Below are 16,467 nucleotides of genomic sequence, written 5' to 3'. Positions count from 1 at the left end.
CCTGTTGCTTCACTATAATTTTGATAAATTTAATAGTAGCTTGGCCATTCTAAAATGACCTTAGTCGGCTGTAATGTACACTTGGGTGGCTATTAATCTATCATCTTGCACCATTAAATTGTATGACATAGGGATATGAGCCTTTTGATCTTTGCTTACATATGAATTAATTTCCCTTAAATATACCGCACAGTTCTACACACGCTTATATACACAAGTAAGCCTATCTTGAATTTAATAGGATTCTGTGCATAGGATATAAGCTATAGTTTGTCTCTTGATTTGTGTAAAGGTGGTTGGAGGACTTTATCAGAGGTTAATTATTATTACTATTTAATTTTTCTGTGAACTTCAGAAAAATATGTTAAATCATATCTTAAGTTTGATGCCTTTTTGATTGAAATCCCATGATCACTCTCCCCTTCACTTCTTTAGGTGGCACATCCTTTGATTCGGATGCAGCTTGTGGATTACATTTATAATGGGTTTCTGGTACCAGTTATGGCCCCAGCATTGCATAAGGTCAGTGTTTTTTGTATGGGTTTTTTTAAAAAATAAGCAGCCATTTTCAGAGTCTTAAGAATATTACGTGCGTGATGAAGATGGACCAATCTAAGCATAACTACTTTAGCCTAGTTTCTTTACTTGAACTACTCGTTAGACATCTGCTGATATAGCAGCAGAAGGTCACATCCCTTGAGTTGCTATTTGATCTATAATCAAATACAAAATGTTTGCCTGGCTGAAATCATAGTAATTCAGAGAAATATGGCAGGTAGTTCTGCTAGTGAAGTGAGTATATTTGAATAAAGGTAAAGGGACCCCTGACCATTAGGTCCGGTTGCGGACGACTCTGGGGTTGCGGCGCTCATCTCGCATTATTGGCCAAGGGAGCCGGCATACAGCTTCCAGATCATGTGGCCAGCATGACTAAGCTGCTTCTGGCAAACCAGAGCAGCACATGGAAATGCCGTTTACCTTCCCGCCAGAGTGGTACCTATTTATCTACTTGTACTTTGACGTGCTTTCGAACTGCTAGGTTGGCAGGAGCTGGGACCAAGCAACGGGAACTCACCCCATCGCGGGTATTCGAACCGCTGACCTTCTGATCTGCATGCCCTAGGCTCTGTGGTTTAACTCACAGCGCCACCTGCGTCCCAACTATTTGAATAGTTGACTTTAAATTGATTTGCTGATAAAATTCTCGAGGTCAAATGGTTGTTCACAGTGGCCAACCAGATTCCTATGGGAAACCAGTAAGCAGGACCTTAATAATAATAATAATAATAATAATAATAATAATAATAATAATAATAATAATTTATACCCCACCCATCTGGCTGGGCTTCCCCAGCCACAACAACACTCTATCTACTCTGCCTCTGACAGTTGATGTAGAACATAGCCACTGCAATTAGTAGTCACTTATGGTCCATTAAGTTCTAGTATGTCCCAGAGTTCTAGAATCCAATTCTTCTACCATGCACTTTTTTTTTTACACTTCTGTTATCTCTCCTTTTACTTGCCTTTCCTCTAAACTAAAAAGCACCCAAAGTTATAACTAGGGCTGAGCGACGTTGGGCTTTCAACATTGCAGTGTATCTCCAACCAAACATCGCGATTTGAGAAAAGCTCCATTGATGCCGGGTGAAACTGCTGCAGCTCTCATCGTGGGAGCTGAGGTGCTTTCACCCCAGTGCCTCGCGGGCTGTGGCCAATACAGCTGGTCTCAGCCTGCTGCTCAGCCAGGGGAGGCGGACAGGCCCCTGCCGCCAGTGGAGGCAGCCCCAAGTCCCCTGCAGTTCGCGCTGGAGCAGCAAGGACATTGGGGCTCCTTGCCAAGTTCCCCCTGCCTTCGCTGGCATGGGGGACGGACGAGCTACCTTGCCCACTTGCCACCCACTCCCTGAAGATGGACCAAGCGGCAGTAGCCAAGCGCATGGAACCTGTCAGGCTCCATGCATTTGACTGCTTTCTCCTTTGCCTGCGCAGGTGCGCAGTCTCTTTCTTCCGGTGAGGGGTCATTCACCCCAGGAGGAATGACACAGCCCACCCTCCCGGGCGTAGTCTGCAAGGCGTGGTGTGCAAAGGCACCCTTATCCTGCTGGAGACTTAATGCTCCCCAGCTGAGCAGCCTCAATCCCGCTCCTACTCGCATACAAGCAGGGGCGGGAATCTCCCAGCTGGGGAGGGGGAGCACTTTTACGGAGCCCCCATCCTGCCACTGTGAGGCGGGGGCGAGAGCTCTGTAAAACTGCTTGGCTGAGGCGAGGGCAGCAGTGTGCTCCTCAGCCCAAGCAGTTTAAAGAAGTGGAGGAAGGAACAAGCTGTATCGGCACCTCGCTGATTCAGCTTGATTCTCCCTCTGCCTGGGCAGAGTGTGATGGCGTTTCACCAGTGGTATATTTCTGGTGAAACTGCCACTGCTTGAGTGCCTCCAGCTCCCAGCTAGTTTATTTCTCCCTCAGGGCGCTGGAGGCAGAGGGACTCAAGAGTGGTGACGGTTTCACCAGCGATATACCGCTGAATGAACCTGTCATCACAATCTGCCCCCGCATACTGGTCCCGGATTATATATCGATATCACCCAGGCGTAATTGTAACCTTTCATCATAGAGGAGTTGCTCCGTCCCTTTGGTCATTTTGGTTGCCTTTTTGGGAAACGTCTCCAGTTCTGCAGTATCTTTTTTGAAGTCAGGTTACCAGAACCGTACACTAAGTATTCCAATCATGGTCACACCGTAGATTTGTATAGCAGCACTATGGCATTGACAGTTTTAGTTTCTTTCCCGTTTTAATGGTCCCTAGCATGGCATCCACCTTTTCCACAGCTTCCACACACTGGATCAATTTCTTTATCAAACTCTGTATTATGACCCCAAGGTCTCGTTCCTTGTCAGTCATGGCCAGTTCAGACCCCAAGAGAGTATCCATGAAATTAGGATCTCCCTTCGCAGGTATCACTTTACACTTTTGTCCATTGAATTGCTTTTGTCATTTTACTGCTCACTCACCCACTTTCACATTTGAATTCCTTAAGAACACTTGAGTGGATCTGGTGATTTATCAGAATTTGCTTTGCCCGTTTTTATTTTGTGAGGAAGCTTCTTGTTGTGACTATTTGCCTCAGTTCCTCATATCCCCTTCCTGTGGAATTTATTTTAGGGACAGGGACCTGCCCTATATCTTCACAGCTATTTTCTCTGCAGCATCGATCCATGACACCCTCCCATTTTTAACATGTTTTGGATGTGTTGCCTAAATGAATGTGATATATTCCAACTGCAATCCATCAATCTTTTCAAGTTATGCTTTGGCAAACTAGAAGGGGAGAACTTAACCTGGGGCCTGGCAGCACATCTGAAGCATGGACTGGTATTTCGGCAGCGCATTGTCGCATTGCTGCAGCATGAGCACTTCAGCTGTTTAAATGAGAGATTGCTGTGACAGTCTCATTAGCATTTGAAAGGCTCTCAGGTTCAGCCTGCCATGTAGATAATTAATAGAATTATTAATATTGCCGAAAAAGTGTCCTTATTTCCTTTGGATTTGTCAGTGTGTCCTGTCATCTTTACCTGTCAAGACTTTTGAGCTCCTAGTCTCATCACCATTTTGGCACAAAACAAGTACAAATACAATTAAATGTCTATGTATGTGTTTTTAAATGGTTTATGTACTTGCAGAGAAACAAAACTTTCCTTCTGGGTATGAGGAAAAATAAATAAATCCTAGGAGTGAATGTGATCCAGGCATTATCAGTACCTTCAAAGGACTTCCCTGCATCTGGATCAGAAATGCAGGGAGTTGAAATAGATGATCTTTGTGATCCCTCACAACTCTACAGTTCTATGATTCTGTGTGGTTTGAACTTCAGAACTACCCATTTATGTGGTTACCAGTAAGTTATACTAAAAAGAAAAAAGAAACATTTGAGCAGCACTTCTGGGAAGTACGTTTGAGCCCTTTTTTATTTTATATGGCCAGATGGTACAAATACCAACGCTTCTTCTAACTGAAGCTTTGGTAAATGAAGAAAGGAGGAAAAATAAACACTAAAGTCCAAAAGGCCAGTTTGTAATGAAACTTGTGATCATTTCATTACTGGTAAGACAAATTATGGATGAAGTCGCCAAAGGGTACAGTGTCCCCTGCGAATAAAATTTGCTATCTAGTAATTGATGTAGAATTTTAAAAGTGCCTTCTGTTTCCTTGTATTAACTATATTAACATCTGCAGAATGTCTTCAGTTAGAATTTCTGCCACTTCCAGAGATGAGCTACCACCAACCTCAGCAGTTCTTTTTCACTTCAGCATGGTGGTGGGGTTTTTTAAAGAAGTTTTTGATTTTTTGCTTTTGCCACACTGATTAATTCCAGCCAACATTTTCTGTTATAGGCGATCTTTTGGTGGGTTATTAGGTCTTTATACTATTTTTTTAGGGCACATACGGCAAGGTAGGCTTGCTGCCTGACAGAATTTTCGGATGTCGGGGCGGCTTTATAGACATTTTGCAGGGCTTTCAATGGCCTCAAAACAGGTGTGATCAAATCAGGGTTTGTTTGTTGTTATTGTTTAAATTGGCCTTTTCCCTGTGGTATTAAAAAGATGGTGTTATCCCAATGTATGCTGATCACATGTTAATTTTTAGCAATGTCATTTGCTGTATCTTTTTGAACATCTTGGACAGAGAAGGTTGGAATGTGCCATCTAGTGGATCTGAGGGGAAACTAAAAGAGGTGGCTGAAACCAAAATGCTCAATCAGATATAAATGAGTTAACTAAACATGCACCTGGATTCTTCACTTAATTGCTTTTTTTCATAAACTTGTTTAAATACTAAACAGGTGACGCTTGCACAATAATGACCTTTGCATTCAGGATAGTCAGTCTCTGGCTGACCCAGATAAGGAACACTTTTTCACTATTCTGGGACAACTCTTTTTTATGTTACCAAACGATTTGAAATCACCAAGTAATTTGTACTGACTTGATGGTGTTTTCTAGCTATATATCTCACCCACCTGATTTTTTTAAAATATAGAATGGATAAATTAGAAAAAAAGGAGATTTCAGATCTCACCCAATTTCTATCTCTAGCGCTCCCCCCTTCAATTTATTAAATTAAATGGAAGCATGTTATATTAGTATTCTAATCTGGTGAGGATGCACTGATTTTCAGAATACTGAATTTTGAACGACAGAGGCTGCTGTATAACTGTTAGGCCATAGTTTGTCCCATTTTTCTCTGGTACTCATTTTGCTGGTGGAGAAATATGGAGTCTCCATTCTCCTGAAATTCAGTCTACAAAATGCACTTCCAGTTTTTTTATTGTAATTACTTTATAGTTACTCCACCCAGGTCTCAGTGATACAGACCAGATCAGCCTCCTCATCCATCATCAGATCAGGGCTGAGAGTGGTCTTACTTAAGAGTCAGCCTGGCATTCAGCAACAGCAGCTGGAAACCAGAGGGCTGGCAGATAGGACAAACTTTGATTTTCTTTTGGAGCTTGCATGTGTTAAGTGACTTTTGAAGTGTGAACTCCTACTAGAGATATGGTGTGTGTGAACAGATCGGGACCATCAACTTCTGCTTCCGTGCGCTCTTCATCTCAGCATGCCCATACAGACTATGGAGGAAAAGGTGGAACCTAGTATGCTGTCTATACTGGAATATTTGTTCATCTAGCTCAGTATTATCCAATCTGACGGATGGTCCCTCTCTGGGGTCTCAGCAGACATCTTTCTTATCACCTACTAGCTGTTCCCTCTGAACTAGATATACCAGAGATTGAACTTGGAACTTTCTGTGAGCTTTACCAGGGAACTTTGCTAAGCAGAAGGTGCTGCAATGAACAGTCTGAATGTAGCCAGCTTCCAGTTGTACTAATACAGCACATACATTGATGCCTCTTCTCGGGTTACTACATCTTTGTAGCTACATAGCAAGATATTCCCTTGGCGAAAGCCATTTACATTTCAAGGCAGATGTCATTTTATCTAAGCAACTTTCTCATGACTGAGAGATAAGAGTCCATATATTAAAAAAATTAAATACCACTTTTGTAAAAACAAGTTACTCAGTACTATTTTAGCAATAAGATAAAATGCAACAAGTGGGAAGGGGAAAAAATCCATGCAGCCCAAGGTCTTGAAAGTTAGTGTAAAAAGCTAAAGTACTGAAAGTTGAAGCATGGACTTAAGGCTACCACAAGCTGAAACCCAACATAATATAACAGATTATAACTTGGTGCAGATCTACAGGGTGTCCTAAGCTGCACCTCCCAGGAATATAGCACTGGATTGGGTCATCCTTGGAATATATTAAAACAGGATCCTCTTTCGACAGAAGGCATGCCATAGCTACTCTGCATTTGAGGCTATAAGGCTTTAACTTTTTGTACTTGGAAACGGACTTGGTCCACATGATACGCTGCCTAAATTGCCGCCCCCCCCCCCGGCCATCCCACAATGAAAAGGTAGGCAAGAGTATTCAGCATTTGCTGCAGCTTTTAGACAGTAATCAAAGCTAGCCCTTTATTACAATAATAAATCCTCAGGGCTGCCGGAGAATGAATAATATGGCAAGGTCTCCATGTAAGGGGATAGCTGGCACACCTTAGGGGATGTGTCCTCCCATAAGTCCCTCCCTTCCACTGCAGACAGAGGGTGAAAGGTCTCCTCTGTTTTCAGTTCTCCACTCATGTAAAACTGTTTTGAGCAAGTATCAGTGCTTTTTCCCAACAGTGCACCATCTCTATGAAACATCCTCCCAAAGGACATTCCTGATGTCATTCTGCCAGCAAGTAAAAGCTCCCTTGCTTTTAAAACCTTTTTTTTTATCAGGGAGTGATCAGCAGCTCTGAGGTTTTTATATGGGAATGGTAGTGTTTTGCTGCAGCCTTAGTCGCATTGCATATAGTGACTTTTATTAGCTTTTAAAGCTTGGACACTGCCTCAGGTGTGTCTGGCATAGTGTAGTTTGTAAATACTGTAAGTAAATAAATGAATAGCTGGAACAAATGAAAACCATTTGTATACACACTGTCATCACCTTAAGTCTTCAGTAGCAAAGCTGGATCCAGAGTATTCCCAAGTTGTGTACATGATCCTTCAGGATAATTATGATCCTCTGCAGAGCAGGAAGCCCCTCCTCATCCAGAATGTCTAAACAAGCCTTCGCCATCTCATGCTATCCAGATGTTTTGAACTATAGCTCCCATCAACTACATGTCGCACAGCTAATGGTCAGATATGATAGATATTGCAGTCCAGAAAACCTAGAGGGTACCAGACTAGCAGAAGCTGGAGTAAACCATGATTGATCAGATCTTGTAAATTAAAGTTGGCGCACTTCAGTTGTAGCCTTTGTGTTGAATCCAAAGGTGCTGTTCTGTGAGCCGAAAGCTTCTACTACATGTGTAAAGGATTCTCTTGACCCAGATTGTAGTTTGTGGAATATCATTCCTAATGAGATGTGTTTGTCTCCATCATTACTAACTTTCAGGAAGAATTTGAAAACATTTCTTTTTGCCTGAAGAATATGAAACAGGTCAATAAAACATTGATCTCTCCCAATAAAAAACCCACTGTCCCCCCCATCTTCCTTATGAATGTATATTCATAAGCTTGACCCTGCAGAAATTAAGATTTATGCATATTGTGCAAGCCTTCATAGTCCTGTCCAGGCATGTCACAGTTCTTCCTTCTCATGTTGACTATGTGCCACACTTTGGCCATCCCCCTGTCTTAAAAAAAAATGAAAGGCACAAATACAGGATGGGAGACACCTGGCTTGAGAGCAGTACATGTGAAAAGGATCTAGGAGTCTTGGTAGACCACAAACTTGACATGAGTCAACAGTGTGATGCAGCAGCTTAAAAAGCCAATGCAATTCTGGGCTGCATCAATAGGAGTATAGCATCTAGATCAAGGGAAGTAATAGTACCACTGTATTCTGCTCTGGTCAGACCTCACCTGGAGTACTGTGTCCAGTTCTGGGCACCACAGTTCAAGAAGGATACTGACAAGCTGGAATGTGTCCAGAAGAGGGCAACCAAAATGGTCAAAGGCCGGGAAACGATGCCTTATGAGGAACGGCTTAGGGAGCTGGGTATGTTTAGCCTGGAGAAGAGAAGGTTAAGGGGTGATATGATAGCCATGTTCAAATATATAAAAGGATGTCATATAGAGGAGGGAGAAAGGTTGTTTTCTGCTGCTCCAGAGAAGCGGACACAGAGCAGTGGATTCAAACTACAAGAAAGAAGATTCCACTTAAACATTAGGAAGAACTTCCTGACAGTAAGAGCTGTTCGGCAGTGGAATTTGCTACCAAGGAGTGTGGTGGAGTCTCCTTCTTTGGAGGTCTTTAAGCAGAGGCTTGAGAGGCATATGTCAAGAATGCTTTGATGATGTTTCCTGCTTGACAGGGGGTTGGACTGGATGGCTCTTGTGGTCTCTTCCAACTCTATGATTCTATAAAGTGTTGGGAACAGGGCGAATTCAGCCCATTTCCTAAATCTTCCTCCTCTCCCATGACAGCTGCTGCAGCATTTTCTGTTGCTGCTATTCCTATTGTTCTTTTCTATTAGTCCTTTGCTGTGTCAGCAGTGGTGACAAGAGCCTGGCCTGTGTTTGCATTCAATATTGCTTTTGGCTCCCTCCCTCCCCCCCCCAAAGAAATTCCCCAGTGCAAGCATTTCCATTTCAAAAGTTTTTGTAATAGATAGCCACTGTTGCAAGTTCTGGGGAAAAGTACAGTTGTACTTTAAAAATGTTTATAGACAACCAACATTTATGTATACAACACAACTTCCTCCAAACTGTTTCTCCTGCAGAATGTATTACCTTTTCATTATAGCCTGGTGCCCTCCAGATGTTTAGCACTACATGTTACCTGACCATTGGCAACGCTAGCTGAGGCTGATGAGTGTTGTAGTGCAGATCTCTGGAAGGCGCCAGGTTTAGAAGACTGCTGTATTCTGTGGTGTGTTCTTCTCTATGTACACATAGGGTCTTGAGCGGTTTCCTGCTTAAAGATGTCCACATAGGGACTTGCTCATCTTGTAGCTGTTGACTTCTATTCCAATAAAAGTTGCATCTTACACTCCTCTTTGAAGTTCTGGTGATTTTATTCTTCATCTTCTTCCTTTTTCTAGGATCTTGAATATTGTTGTTATTGCTTATTCATGTTGGAGGCAGATTCTAACGAGGCACGGAAATTGTAGAAACCCCTTTTGTGAGTACAGAGCATGGTTAATTTGTGGGTTACCAGGACATCACCTGAAGTTGCGTTTACAAAGTTAAATGCTCTGAGGCCTCTGTAACTCCTGCCTGCCCTCTCACCTGGCAAAGTGAAATAGCATCTGTTGTGTATATGAGAGCATTTCAATAAGGTTTGAAACAGACACACACACACACACACACACACACACACACACACACACACATCTCATAGGAAACTGCTAGCAACCAAAGCCTGGGCCTACTCAGCTCTTCATTCCTGCTTTAAAAAAAATGTGTATACACGGCTGTTGGAATAAAGGTTAGGCTGTAAGCTTATTTGCTCAGGAACCAGGTCCTCAAGCCAATTTGGAAAGTGCTGAGTATACACCCTTCTCTCATAAATAATGTATTGCTGAGGACTGTCAATCTAGTATATGCAGGGTACAGAATACATTATATGGTCCTTTTCTGTCTTTTCCTCCCTGAAATTGCTTAAGTTGGGAAGCCTATAACGGTGGCTCTAGAGGATCAATGTAACTCGGAGGAAGACTGAGGTGATCAGGTTTTTTATGGTTGGATGTGCTTTTATTTGTTTCTAATTTGAACTTAGATAAGGGAGGGGGGGAAATGCACCCATAATGAAAATTGCTCATGTTGCATCTGTGGTAGCTTGTACTTAATCATATGACTGTGAACGCCTAAATATGTTGCAGAGGTAATAGCACAAACTTTTGAAGCAAATGTAGTCCACCGGTTAGTCGTTAGATGCTATTTGGTATGTAAATATGAATGGAAACATAGTGTTAACAAGATGTTTTCTTTAGTTGAGGTCTTTGATGTTAATACGTATGTTTTTGATTACAATCTTTAAACTGCTGAACAAAACAGCTAATGTGTTGCATGAGCAGACAGAGAGAGAGAGAGAGAGAGAGAGAGAGAGAGAGCATTTTATGCAAAATGAGAGCGCATTTTATGCAAAACCATCCACTGGAGTACTTTCCAAATCCTCTTAGCTCTTAAATGACAGCTTGGAGTCTCTCCTTTACCTGTTTCTTTCTTAAGGAGAAAAAAAAACCCTCTCCTCATTTATTCAATGAAGAATACTAAAAAAAGATGGTTAATGCTCCTTTTCATATAGGCAGACCAGTATGCACCGTATTTGTATCTGTGCTTTTAAGCTTATTAAGCTTCCACGTAACTATTTTTGAAAATGCTGACTTTGCACCATTTGGTGCACAACACAAAGGCTGGATCTAAAATATCAGACACCTACTGACGAATGATATTCTAGGGACTGCATTAGCAAAGTAACTTGTTTCACTAGTAGAAACAGGAACATTCACCACAAGAGGCTGAGGTGTAATTGAAAGTTTATAGCTAGTACATATATTCCATTATTTTTTGTATTTACTTTACAACAAATCTGTTCTTCTTCTTCTGGGACCAGGCACTATTGGTGTCTACAATAAACCACAGCTAGCTCATGGATCACTTGTCATGCCTTGTCATGGTGAAGGGGCTTGAATAACTCAGAGAAGCTATGAGCTATGCCGTGATGTATGGGAGTGAGAGCTGGACCATAAAGAAGGCTGATCGCTGAAGAATTGATGCTTTTGAATTATGGTGCTGGAGGAGACTCTTGAGAGTCCCATGGACTGCAAGAAGATCAAACCTATCCATTCTGAAGGAAATCAGCCCTGAGTGCTCACTGGAAGGACAGTTCCTGAAGCTGAGGCTCCAATACTTTGGCTACCTCATGAGAAGAGAAGACTCCCTGGAAAAGACCCTGATGTTGGGAAAGATTGAGGGCACTTGGAGAAGGGCATGACAGAGGTCGAGATGGTTGGACAGTGTACTCGAAGCTACTAACATGAGTTTGACCAAACTGCAGGAGGCAGTGGAAGACAGGAGTGCCTGGCGTGCTGTGGTTCATGGGGTCATGAAAAGTCGGACACGACTAAATGACTAAAGAACAACAACAAAGCTAGATGTCAAAATCTGCCGATGTCTCTTAGTGCATCAACCAGGTGGCAACATGTAGTGGCGCAATCCATGGAGGGAGGGTTTGCTACAAACCAAGTGAGCTTTCGTAGGCTACCTTGTGCTCCTCGACTTCCGTAGCAGACAAAAGAAATAGGTGTGCTGTGTGACTGACTGAACTGGAAGAAACATGTTCACAATAATTTGTGCCAACTGATAGGAGAAGTGTGATTTTTCTTTATAACTCAGTATGGGCAAAGCTTGAGGCAGGAAAAGTAGAGAGCACATATAATGCAGCAGGAGGATTTTTATAAAACCCTGCATCTCTTGCAAGCACCTTCTCTGAATGTCAAATAGCAGGCCTTTTGGTGTTTAGCAAACAGCATCTTCAAGAGGAAGTCAAGTACTGGAAGAGAATGTTCCAAATAAATGGTTCGGTTGTTTGCATCCATCTTTCCTAGCATAGCAATGAAACTCCTGCACTATCATTAGCTAATCAAAATACTCAAACTAGCACACTGATGTTTGTTTTTGTGTATGCTGGCTTAGACCCACAGAAAACAAACAAACTGTGCTTATTATATATCCCATTGCAAGGTCATTGTGGAGGCCACATAGACTGTATAATCAGAGCAGCAAAGTTGATGTGGTCTGTAATCATTTGTGTATTCATTTTCAGGTGACGGTGGAGGAAGTAATGACTACAACTGCCTACCTGGATCTCTTCTTGCGGAGTGTTTCAGAACCAGCTTTACTACAGATCTTCCTCCGGTTCATCTTGCTGCACCGCCATGAGAACGTGCACATCTTGGATACCCTCACAAGCCGCATAAACACTCCATTTCGGGTGAGATGAGAATAACAGGAACATGGCCGTCTTTTACTCTGTGGGATTGTTTTAGACAACTGCAAGCTTATTTTGCTTATGCCTTTGTGTATTTAGTTACTTTAATATTCTTTAGAAAGTGCTTAAAATTTCTTGAAAAAACTCCACACCTACAAACAACACCGGCCCTGTTTTCAAGCTTACAATTTAATAGACTCAATACAAAAAGAAAAATGGAGGGAAGAAGAAAATAAGGAAAATTCCAGTTTCATCTCTTAAATAATGTTGCAGTGACAACTACAGTACCAATTTATTTCACCAAGTGGCCCATATGATTATTTTTTTCAGGGGCATTCTGGGAATTTGTCCCAGAATTTCTCCTCACTTCAGAATGATACAACAACATCCAGGCCATCCAGGGAATAAGATGAAATGAGCTGCAAGGAGGTGTGGGGGAGGATAACCTGGGATGTTTGGGGGAGGAAATGATGTACCAAAGCTCACCCAGTGAATCTACAACAGACTTGGTTCATTTCAAATCCCCAATATAAGAATCATTCTCTCCTAGCAGTTTCTGCACATCTAGAAAACTGTTTCCCATCTGAAGTTTGAGGTGCATAAATTCTGCTTTTGGACAGCGTATTCATTGTTATCCAGTTATGCCATCACAGGCTGTGAAACCCATACATTTAAATCACATGACTGGCCCCCCCAAAAGAATACCAGGGACTGTATTTTACTCCTCACAGATATACAATTTCCAGGACACAACAAATTACAGTTCTCATGAATCTTTTTTTGTGGGTGGAATGTGCTTGAAATACCTGGTGTGTATGGTTCGAAAGCATGCCCCAAAGTGCAAGTAGATAAATAGGTACCACTCCGGTGGGAAGGTAAACGGCATTTCCGTGCGCTGCTCTGGTTCGCCAGAAGCAGCTTAGTCATGCGGGCCACATGACCCGGAAGCTGTCTGCAGACAAACGCCGGCTCCCTCAGCCTATAGAGCGAGATGAGCGCGCAATACCAGAGTCGTCCGTGGCTGGACGTAACGGTCAGGGGTACCTTTACCTTTATGCTGCCACAATCCAATGGTGTAATGGTGTGAGAGGCAGAAACATATTTCCATTGAAACAAATTTGGAGGTTCTAAAGAATTCTAAAGTATCAGGCATCTGAATATAACACTGTTTCAGATAAATCATGGAACTGGTATTAGAATTTCAAATTGCTATTTTAATTCTGGATGTGACGCTGTGTCTGCCTCTTTGCAAGTTGTTTTTGATACTTAATTTGAGTTTATTTTATTTGTTTCTTCATTTTAAGTTTATTGCTTGTCTCTTTCGCCTTTACCAAGTCCTCAAGCCGACTACACTGCATTAGAAACAACCATAGCAATACAATAAAATTTAATTGTATAAACAATTAAAACAATAACACTATTAATGTAAACAACAATAAAATCAATGAGTCAGCAGTAAAATCAGCCCTGCAGCAGCATAAAACCGAATTGGAGTTTTGGAGTGTTTTTCTTGCCACTTAATTGGAGTTTGTTTTTTTGGTTATTCCCTGTGCGTTAAGTAATCAACTGCAGAAGTGTGCATCTCAGAAGCAGGCTTTTATAAAATTTTAATGACACCATATTTTTGAGTGTTCGAAATTAACTATGCAGACTTACGAAGTAGTCACTCGCCCCCTTCCCAAAACCGTTACTCGCTTGTCCCCAAGCAAGCTTTCATATTTTCATTGTCTCAGTTTAGAGAGGTAGAGTGAGGGGGCCCTCTATGCAGCATCGGAACACTTGCTTTAGTATACGGACGTTGCTCAATATGATGTCAATATAATGCTATCAGTGCAGCCAGCTTGATCAGTCCTTTGGTTTTTGCAACATAAAAGTATTTCTGTGGTATTGAATGGACTGCCAAGAGCCGCTCCTGAAAATAATTGTGGCATGTTAATTAAGCCACAGAAATAGTTAATCTAATAGGAGCATCCATTTGCAAGCAGGTTAATCTTGAAGCACCTGCTGCAGTCTGCATTCAGCAAGCTGCACTTCTGATCCCCTCTTTGGCTGGCACTTACTCAGTATTAAATGATGGAGGATGCACTGCAGCATATGGGTGGAAATGCAGGCAGAGCCAAATGATCAACGGGTGTATTACGTTTATGTATTAAGGACGACACCTTGCACCAAATAAACATTTCCAAGTAATAGCTGCACGTCCTCGTGGCTGTGACTCTAGCTCCAAGCAGATTAACTCTCTGAAAACTCCCAAGCAGCTTCAGTCGCTTACAACTTGCTAATGTGTGTGTCTCCTGTACCATAATTATTTGTTCCACAGACAAGAGGGCGTGGGTATTGCGAAGAATTCTCCAGCCACTAGCAACTCAGGAGCTCCGCCAAAATGCATCAGTGATGCTAAATGAGTTCTCTGCTGTATAACTTAGCCAAGTATAGAAACCAGCCCCACAGCTTTCGGCACGTTACCATAGCACTGTTGTTATTGCAGAAAGGTTTTGCAATACTTGATAGGATTAAATGTACAAGTGCTTCTGTCCACTTGGAACACACCTATAAAGCAGCTTTCCTTTCACCTAATGAACTAATTAAGACTCCCATTTCTCTCCATGAATGTTTTTGGTCACTCCCCCCTACATCCTATTCCTTTAAACTGTAGATCCATAATTTTGATCAGTGTATTCTCCACAGCTTCAACAGATGACAGCACTCGGCAAGAACAAAAACTCTATACAATAGCAGAACCCCATTTATGACGTTCGTTTACAGAATCCGATTTTAGTGTCCTGTTAATCAATAATATCCCTACATGAATTTTCATTTAATGCTGCCCTGCGGTCCTAACCAATGAGGTGAACCTTCTTAAAGTGCCTCAAACTGTTCTCTCAAACAAGGGTATGCATGTAATTTTGCTTGGCACTCTAGGCAAAGCAGCAGTCCACCTTCACCTCTTTGTACAGCTGCGATAGGAAGCAGTGATTCACACAGTACAAGAACAGGAATAGAAGAGATGGTCTTGAGGATATCATGCCTAACTTGACAGGAAGAGGAAACCCTTTTTGTGCCTATAGTGCTTAAGGTCTGAAGGTCAGGCATTTCTGTGCTCAGCCGATTTTAGAGAATTGTACCATGAGAGAGGCTTGAGATGCTCTTCCTTGATTTAGGAAGCCCAGATTTTGAGTGGGATAACCTGAGATGCAGATAATGTCATCCATTTGAGTATAGCACCACAGAATGCAAGCAACTTTATCCCTACCATAAGCTTTCAGCAGCTGGGGTGTCTTTGAAATGTTGATGTTAATCAAGGAATGCATCATGTGCACTGAATTTTCCTAAACATCTAAATAGACTCCAAGTCCCCGGTATTCAAACTTCCAGATGCAGCTAAACACTATCTTCAGTGAAATACAGTGGCTCTCACAATAGATCTTTCCCAATATAGTGGTACATCGGGTTACAAACCCCTTGGGTTACAAACACTTCGGGTTACAGACTCCGCTAACCCCTAAGTAGTACCTCGGGTTAATATAATAATAATAATAATAATAATAATAATAAATAATAATAATAATAGTAATAATTTATTTATTTATACCCCGCCCATCTGGCTTGGTTTCCCTGGCGGCTTCCAGTCGAATATTAAAAACAGTACAGCATCAAAGTTAAGAACTTTGCTCCAGGATGAGGACAGAAATCGTGCACCAGCAGCGCAGCGGCAGCGGGAGGCCCCATTAGCTAAAGTGGTACCTCACTTTAAGAACGGTTTCAGGTTGAGAACGGACCTCCGGAACGAATTAAGTTCGTAACCAGAGGTACCACTGTATTTAGTCCTTATTCTCTAGTAAACTACAGATAAAATGTAATCGGTAACATGACATGAGTCTTAATGCTTCTATGCAAGGTTTGCATAAAGCCATTAACCTTTTCCATTTTTAGGCAGCTGTTTTTGATGAAAAAATATATGATGGTACCTGACTGGTACCTGAGTTTCTCTACATTTGTTGAGGAACAGAACCATTTTTCTTAAAAGGCCTCCAGCTGTTTCAGAGTGTTCCAGACATATGACATGATACCATTCCAACATAATTTGACCCTGTGTATGATGATTGTATAATAATTCTGTCTAAGAAAGAGAAAAGAATACTTGCGTAAGTGTTTGAGGGTTTGGGGTTAATCACATTTCAGTTCTCTTTAAAAATTCATATTTGACTAATTGGAATCTTCTCTCCCTTACTGCATTACTGAAAGGATTATAGTATATATCTATGCTTATATCTGACTTTATTGGGGCATGCTAAATTAATTTGTTAGGCGATGTTATCTAGGTGAACTAAAACATCTCTCTCAAAAATTGCAAAAATTTAGGTTGTGAGCTGCTTTAATACAAAATAATGTTTTACCTTAGGAAAGCATGGGGAATT

The 16,467-nt window shown here is 41.7% G+C and overlaps 1 protein-coding gene across 1 annotated transcript in view; it reads left to right on the top strand.

Annotated features, from left to right (window-relative positions):
• Positions 1 to 16,467, top strand: part of FHIP1A (FHF complex subunit HOOK interacting protein 1A) — an 87,726-nt gene that overhangs the window by 53,896 nt on the left and 17,363 nt on the right. Inside the window, exons 5-6 of the mRNA XM_035114011.3 lie at positions 436 to 522; positions 11,885 to 12,052. Of these exons, the coding sequence (XP_034969902.2) occupies positions 436 to 522; positions 11,885 to 12,052 (255 nt within the window). The remainder of the gene's footprint in view (positions 1 to 435; positions 523 to 11,884; positions 12,053 to 16,467) is intronic.

The sequence above is a fragment of the Zootoca vivipara genome, chromosome Z1 (genome assembly GCF_965207765.1).
Source record: "Zootoca vivipara chromosome Z1, rZooViv2.hap1.1, whole genome shotgun sequence".
NCBI classification, from domain to species: domain Eukaryota; kingdom Metazoa; phylum Chordata; class Lepidosauria; order Squamata; family Lacertidae; genus Zootoca; species Zootoca vivipara.
The sequence above is the reverse complement of the archived record's forward strand: the minus strand, read 5'-3'. Positions and strand labels throughout refer to the sequence as shown.